Raw genomic sequence first — 7,330 nt, forward strand, 5'->3', positions numbered from 1 at the left:
TAAATAACATGTGAAGATAGAATGACAGGAATCCTTCAACAGAACCAGAACCAGTAGGCAGAATTTGATATAATTCAATTTTAAAAATAAAAACAAGTCACAGCTAATATGATATCAAGGCAATTTACATGAGAGCTTTAAAACAGAAACATGTAACAGAATTCAACACAAACACAGAATGAAATTCAACAATAAACATCAAGTTAGATCCTATTTACAGCATAATGAAGACAAATTCAGTGTATTATGGCGAAACATATTCAATCCAGGGAAGCTCAGCCAATCTTCCTTCAGTCCCTCCTCCTGAGCAATGAAGTGGTGACAGTAGAGAGGAAAACTAGCTTTAAGCAGGAAGGATCCTCCAGCAGAACCCGGCTCCATGTCAGCGCCCATCTACTGCAGCCGAGCGAGTCTTTAACAGGACAGCAGACGTCCAACAGACACAGAGGAGCCGGTCCAAGGAGCAGCTGACCATCTCTGGAAAAGAAGAACAGGAGTTAGTGAGAGAACACGCTGGTCTGTGACATTTAACACAGAAACACTGAGAGAGGTGGAACTTTAACCAAGAGAAGAGGAAAACACACAGGGAGAAGCTAAAGCTAACAGCAGTGATAACTGTAGACAATGGATGCTTGGAGAAAATGCCTGAAAATGCTGCATTTGTTGGAGTCTACAGTCGGTTTCATCAGGGTCGTTTCTCTGCTTTAATAAGTTCTAAAAACCCTTCAGAGATCAACCAGGGGGAAATTCTCCCATATTGGATCAGAAGCTGCTTCTGAACTGTTTATCTGTGGTCTAATGGAAAAGTCAGAACTTCTGGTTCTGGTAAAGTTTTGGTAAAAGAGATGAAAATTTAGATGAACATCCATTCATGATGGAAAGATAAGGATTAAAGGTTAGACCACCTTGATGGGATGGTTGTGGCTTTTGAATCTATTTGTTCTGGATCTGTTTTTATTGTCATCACCAATACTGATGAACAGCTGGAAGCAATAAAGGTTCTTTACCTTCTTTCTGGGTGGAGCAGACTGATGGTTTAGCTGCGGGGTCGTCGACGTTTTTCATTCCAGGACTCCAGAATGTTGGAGAGACGAGCAGAGGAGCCATGTTTCTCCTCCTTGGTGGTCTGTGTTCTCCATCCTCTGCTTGAGCTCCTTCATCAATGAAAGCAAAGCGTCCTCAGAGTCTGAAACTGTCTGCATGTGATTCCTCTCTAGTCTAACAGCCAACATACCTTCAAACACGTGTGGATGGAGTCTGTTCCATGGAGATCCGACTGTTAGAACGTTGCTTCCATATTCAACCTGCTTTCCCTGTAAAAAAAAAAAAAGAGGCTAAATTAATCTACAGAATTTCCTCGACACAAATTTAAAAGTTAAGTTTTCTGTTGTCGTGTTAATAAAGGCTTACTCCAGGTGTTTTCCTCTGTGCCGTCCTCAGGTGGGGACTGGGAGGCTCCTCAGCATCCTGGAGGTCCCGGTTCCTCACAGGAGTTCTGCTTTTGGACGTCCACAGAGTCTGAAGATAAATGAAAAACTAAGTGAGGCCACCTGAAATGTTGACTTTATATTTAAATGATGGATCATTGTTGCTCCTTACTGAACATGCTCTCACTGTTTACTGCTCCTCTGGTTTGGTCGCCGTAGATCTCATCAGCATCTTCTGACAGCCCAAAGCTTGTAGCGGCTCGGTCCGACATGGGATTCAGAAAACACAGAAGAGATCCACTGTGGTCAGAACTGGCCTAGATCATATGGAGAGTATGTCTGCAGAGGGTTCTTTCACCAACTGACCAGAGGAACATCTAGAACTAGATCAACTCACAGCTGAAAGCGGGTTCTAACAATCGGCGTCACTCACAACCCACATCCTTACATCAGTCCTGTCCTCTGCCTCAAACTGCTCTGAAATCAACTAGTCCCTCCAAGCATCGTCTTTACCTTCTCACCATCATCCCAGAGAACAGTTCAACTGATGACCTTAACAAGCTGTGTCACTGTTCTATTCTAGATCCAGTTGGTCTCCAGCAGCATTAAGTTTTCCTCATCTCCACTTTTAGACCTTTAGATTCTTAGTTTGACTTCCTGTGTTTTTGTCCTCAGCAGCGATGTCTCACTCCTTAGAGGTTTTGATGTGTCCCCAGCAGCGATGTCTCACTCCTTAGAGGTTTTGATGTGTCCTCAGCAGCGATGTCTCACTCCTTAGAGGTTTTGATGTGTCCCCAGCAGCGACGTCTCACTCCTTAGAGGTTTTGATGTGTCCTCAGCAGCGATGTCTCACTCCTTAGAGGTTTTGATGTGTCCCCAGCAGCGATGTCTCACTCCTTAGAGGTTTTGATGTGTCCCCAGCAGCGATGTCTCACTCCTTAGAGGTTTTGATGTGTCCCCAGCAGCGATGTCTCACTCCTTAGAGGTTTTGATGTGTCCCCAGCAGCGATGTCTCACTCCTTAGAGGTTTTGATGTGTCCCCAGCAGCGATGTCCAGCTGTTGCCTCAGTTTGATTTGCCTCCTTGTGCTTCGTCTGTTTTCAACCAGGATTTATGTTTTTGTCCTTTTCTTTATGTTTTCCATTTGCCTCCATTCTGTTTTAGTTCTTGTAAAACCTCGTTCTTAAATCAACCCTTGGATTGTTTGGTTTGCCTTCTGTTACCTAGGAGATGGTCCAGCTCTGTCATTAGACGTAGAGCATGTTAGATTATTTCTGCTTTAACCAGCTCTCATGTTTCACAGCTTTTATAAATTGTAGCACGTCTCCAGTCTCTGCTCTGATGTCTGTGCTTAAGGAAAATTCTTAAGATCTAAAACTTAAAATAAAATCTAGCAGCGGGGTAAAGAAAAGCCACGGTGCAAGACGCTACCTGAGGCGTCCCTAGACCTGCCAGATATAAAACCAATCAATAAATAATATCTACATGTGATCTTTCACCCTTTCCACCTCCAATCAACATCAAATCACCAAGAATATACATCTAACTCCTGCAAGATGATCCAAAGCAAGATGGTAAAATGTTTGGTTCTTCTGCTTAAGCTTCAGCTTCTCTTCATTGTGAGAAGCTGCTGAAGGAGTTAAAGGAAGGTTCTTGATGAAATTCCTATTCCCTCCCACGACCAAACATCTTCGCAGGGGGCTCCTCTTCATCTTCGTCTTCCTCTCTTGTCCTCCTCCTGGAGACAGAGCTGGTCCCTGGAGGTTGGTGGTCTTCTTCGCCCTGTGGTGGAAGGTGGTCATCGTCGTTTTCATCGTCATCGTCTTCGTCGTCTTCATCGTCTTCGTCATCTTCTGTCTCAGAGCTATCGCAGAGACCATACATGGAGCCTTCACTAGACCCATCAAGAGACTCACCATTAAAAGGCCAACCAACCTCATGATAATCCCCTATCCTGTCATACACCGAAAACCCAGGTACAATCTCTGCACCATCCGCGGTAAAATCTTCCTCATAGTCATTGGAGGACAGTTCTATCCTGATAAGAAAAGGGAAATCAACCTGATCCGTCATCAGGATGCAGAGCTCCAGGGGAGGATCAGATGGAAGCGGGGCGTCTGGAGCAAAGAGGAAAAAAATCATTAGACCAGGAACATTAATTAAGGAACATTAAATAACAAAACTCAATGCTTTATTTTAGGTTGCTGGCTGTGCCTGTGTGAGTTAGTCAGGTTTAAGTAGCTTTATTACAAAAGAACATCAATCTGTGAGCTAAAACTAATAAAAAAAACATCTAATCAATGCTAGTGAAATCGTTCTAAAAAAACACATACATACAAAAATACACACAAGTATTTATATATATCTATATATCTGTGTATATGATCCTCAGCGTCAGTGGGAGGAGCATTTTTCTGATTTCACCGTCACAATGAGGAGTGATCGTTGTAAAGGGAGGACATTTTGCTCGTCCTCACCAGCTATTTTTGCTGACGGCTAATTTAAGAACAAAAAACTACAATATCCTTTAAATCACAAGACCAACATTTAATTGTTAATTTATTTTAAATTCAAATCTTTGTTTTACTGGTTAATGGGGTTTAGATTTTTATTTCAGGATGTTAACAATAAATAAATTCTCTCTAAATGGTCCATTTATTTTATTTCGATTACGCTCCCTACAATTACACTAAACTCCCACTAGGGGGCACGCGTCCCCCTTTGGGAGCTGCTGACCCAGACTATTCATTCGGATTAGTTCAGATTAAAGGACGTTTTAAACTGCAAACAAACCTTTTTTTATTCTTTATCAGAATAAAAAAAACATTTTGACTGAGTGATTTGGTAATATAATCATGAATCTTTGAGGTTAATTAACTATAAGCAGAAAATTGTCCTGATTAACAGAAATAAAGGCTTAAAAACATCAGGCTTTAAATTTCAGATCTATAATTTCTCAGAATCAGAACCTCAGCTTATCAGACCCCTTCCTCAATGCATCCTAGAGTAGAAATAAAGACTTTTATTAACACATAGAAAGCCCAGAGCAGAAATGGAAATTAGCAAACTATTTAGAAGAATTTTGTTCTTTTTCTAAAACCTCTAAGAAAGGGTCCTATACAGAACTTTTAATGGTTTAGGCGAAACCCTCCAGTGTTGAATGTTTTGAAGATCTAGAAAATGAGTCCTCAATGAACAAATTGTATTAATAAAAAAATAAGAATTAGCTCAGAAATATGTTAAAATAATAAATTGTTCTAAATTGATGTTTTAATTCTACCTTCTCCCTGTAAACATAAACATATCATCCTCCTTTCTAAACTCTTGATTAAACATTTATTCTCTATTTTTTCCTCACACGGTTAGCAATGGCAGCACTTATAATAAACTTACTCAACTTCTAAACATGTTACAGCCCAAAAATGTAAATTATCTCATTTTTATTTTACAATAATTTTAAGCCTTATAGTTGTTTATTGTTGTATCGATAGAGACCATACTTGTTCTCTGACAGAAGGGGCCAGACGCCACCTTGTTTTTAAAGGATTGGAAACCAAATTCACCAAAATGACCCTTTGAAACCAGAAACTTTAAAATAAAAAACATTTTTATCACCTTTGGCCTTCCATTAAATTAAAAAAATATATGCTACCTTAAAAAAGCCTTAAAGTTGTTTATTGTATGTATCCATGGAGACCAATATGTTTACCACAGCATCTTTTAAAAAGCTACCCTTTCAAGTACCAATGTATTTAACAATATTTAGTTTATCCTAAAACAATTTATTTTGTATTTTTTTTAACCATTTCCACATGAACTTAATCAAAAATTATCTTCCTAAACCAAAATGTGTTTTTGTTTTATATCATTTCATCTGTTATCATTCCTCCTATTTCCAAGCAATAAAACATCTATTTAATACATATTACCCCTTAAAAACCTTTTTAAAAACACTGATAAAAAAATTATTTCCTAAACTAAACAACTTGAGAATCTTCATCTCTTCTTTTTTCCAGTTGTTTATCAGCTTTAAATTCAGTCGACTTCCAAAATACTAAAAATGATAACTTTTTTATTAAATGGAAAAAAAGAAACAGTTTGGCTTGATAATATATTATGTTAGATGTCCTTCAAATATATTTGAATATTTATTGAATGTAATTTTACCAACATATCCATATATAGCAAAATGCATTTTTTAAAAATCATAGAGCTAGCGCCATCTAGTTTTCAAACATTTCACATCTAATTCAACAAAGGTGTTTCTCTCAAACAGAAATAAGAGTTATTTTCAAATCATTAAATCGCTGTTAACATTCCCAACGAATTCAGTCGACTACAAACATTTAATCTCTGAGATGTCAAAGATGCTACATGCTAAGCTAGCTTAGCAGCTAGCTTAGCATGTAGCCAACTCCATGAAAAAAACATCAAATTAATCATTTTTCACCTAACATTTTTTTCATTAACATAGCAAAAGAGTGACATAAACCTTCCAGGTGATGTCCCGACAAGTTGTTCTCCTCTGGTGCGTTGCTCATCTTTAGCAGGTTAGCAAACCACAGACTGCAGCAAGTTCAAGCGTCAAGGTCCAAGTTAGAAATGAACGGTTAGAGATAGGCGCTCCGTGTCCATGGCAACCGATGGGCCTGCGCATGCGCGCGTGTTTGAGAGAAGCTTGCTAATTGCAGCTAATTAGACAAACAAAGCAGTTTTTTTTTTACAATAGGTTCATCCTCAGCTGAACGGGAGTTCAGTCAAAGTTTGCATTTAAAGAGGCAAAAGAGCGAGTTCTAAAGCTCACTGCTCACTTTCTAAGGTTTTCTGCCATAGTTTGAAATATTGTACAATAAACCTGAATCTGAAATTGGAAATAAATTTTATTCTGAATGAGAGACGTGCTTTTTTCTGTTTGCCATTATGATTAGAGCCCAAATACAAATAACAGAGTATTACGGCCAGGCTAGAGATTTTTTTTTCTCAAGAATAAAGTCCTAATATTATGAGAATAAAGTTGAAAAGTAACGAAAATGAAGCCATCATACCAACCAGCATATCATTTTAGACAGATTTATTTTGTCATTCCGTTAACACAAGTGTAAAACAAAAAGAAATGTTGTTAAGAACAGCTTTCTAGACAATTTCTTTTTTTTTTTTAAGTGCAGCCTTGAATCCAGAAAAAAAAAAAATAATAATATTAACATTTGACTGTGTGTATAGTTCTAACATTTCAGGTTTTTTTTTTATTAAATATAATAAATATAATAAAATACCATGAAAGAACCCATTTTACATAACATTAAGCAGTTAATGTACGTTCCACTTTGGACAATCATCAATGCTTTTGACTGAGAGGGGAACTCATGGTACGACAATATGCCCAGAGAGGTACAACAGTCAAAAAAGGTTGTGAAACCCTGCCATAACGAACCAAATCGCCTTTCCTCAAAACAAGAAGGGTAATATTGGTTGCTCCATTATAGTTAAGGCTTTTTCTTGAAATAAAGACTATGAAACATTTTGGATTCATACGAACGCCACCTAGTAAGGATGGGCCTGAGTTCTCAACTTGAAGTTAGCAATGACCAATTTTCATCAATATCTGTTGAATGAAGCTGCTTCTAATAGTTTCATAACCTGCACTTTTGCTGTTTGACCAGCAGAGTGCAGCAGAGAAGCCTTTTAACTGATAAGCCTTAATCTTAAATAAAATGATATCTTCACCTTCCTGTAAAGATCTGCATGTTTATATATGTTTTTCTATATACATATGTATATACATACATATATATATATATATATATATATATATATATATATATATATATATATATATATATATATATATATATATATATATATATTGAGCATCAATAGGTTTTAGGCATCTCTAAATTGTCCTT

At 37.6% G+C, this 7,330-nt stretch overlaps 1 protein-coding gene and 1 long non-coding RNA gene across 2 annotated transcripts; both read right to left on the bottom strand.

The window, feature by feature from the left end:
* On the bottom strand, nucleotides 1–1,690 carry LOC119796034. Its single transcript, XR_005282409.1, has 5 exons — nucleotides 1,600–1,690; nucleotides 1,411–1,518; nucleotides 1,235–1,313; nucleotides 1,008–1,154; nucleotides 1–477 (listed from the first exon to the last, which is right to left on the bottom strand). It is a non-coding gene; the product is annotated as an uncharacterized LOC119796034 (long non-coding RNA).
* Nucleotides 1,691–2,979: 1,289 nt separating this feature from the next.
* Nucleotides 2,980–6,028, bottom strand: LOC119796032 (nucleosome assembly protein 1;2-like). Its single transcript, XM_038304356.1, has 2 exons — nucleotides 5,920–6,028; nucleotides 2,980–3,544 (listed from the first exon to the last, which is right to left on the bottom strand). The coding sequence occupies exons 1-2, from the start codon at nucleotides 5,966–5,968 to the stop codon at nucleotides 3,093–3,095; spliced, it is 501 nt and encodes a 166-aa protein (XP_038160284.1). The 5' UTR covers nucleotides 5,969–6,028; the 3' UTR covers nucleotides 2,980–3,092.
* Between the last annotated feature and the right edge of the window lie 1,302 nt (nucleotides 6,029–7,330).

The sequence above is a fragment of the Cyprinodon tularosa genome, unplaced genomic scaffold (genome assembly GCF_016077235.1).
Source record: "Cyprinodon tularosa strain WSP-4 unplaced genomic scaffold, ASM1607723v1 ctg531, whole genome shotgun sequence".
NCBI classification, from domain to species: domain Eukaryota; kingdom Metazoa; phylum Chordata; class Actinopteri; order Cyprinodontiformes; family Cyprinodontidae; genus Cyprinodon; species Cyprinodon tularosa.

Bases quoted from the DNA above. Each gene is read 5' to 3' on its own strand.
- LOC119796032 (XM_038304356.1), bottom strand. From the start codon at position 5,968: ATGAGCAACGCACCAGAGGAGAACAACTTGTCGGGACATCACCTGGAA. The intron at 3,545-5,919 runs GTTTATGTCACT...TCTTTGCTCCAG, and splicing joins GTCGGGACATCACCTGGAAG to ACGCCCCGCTTCCATCTGAT.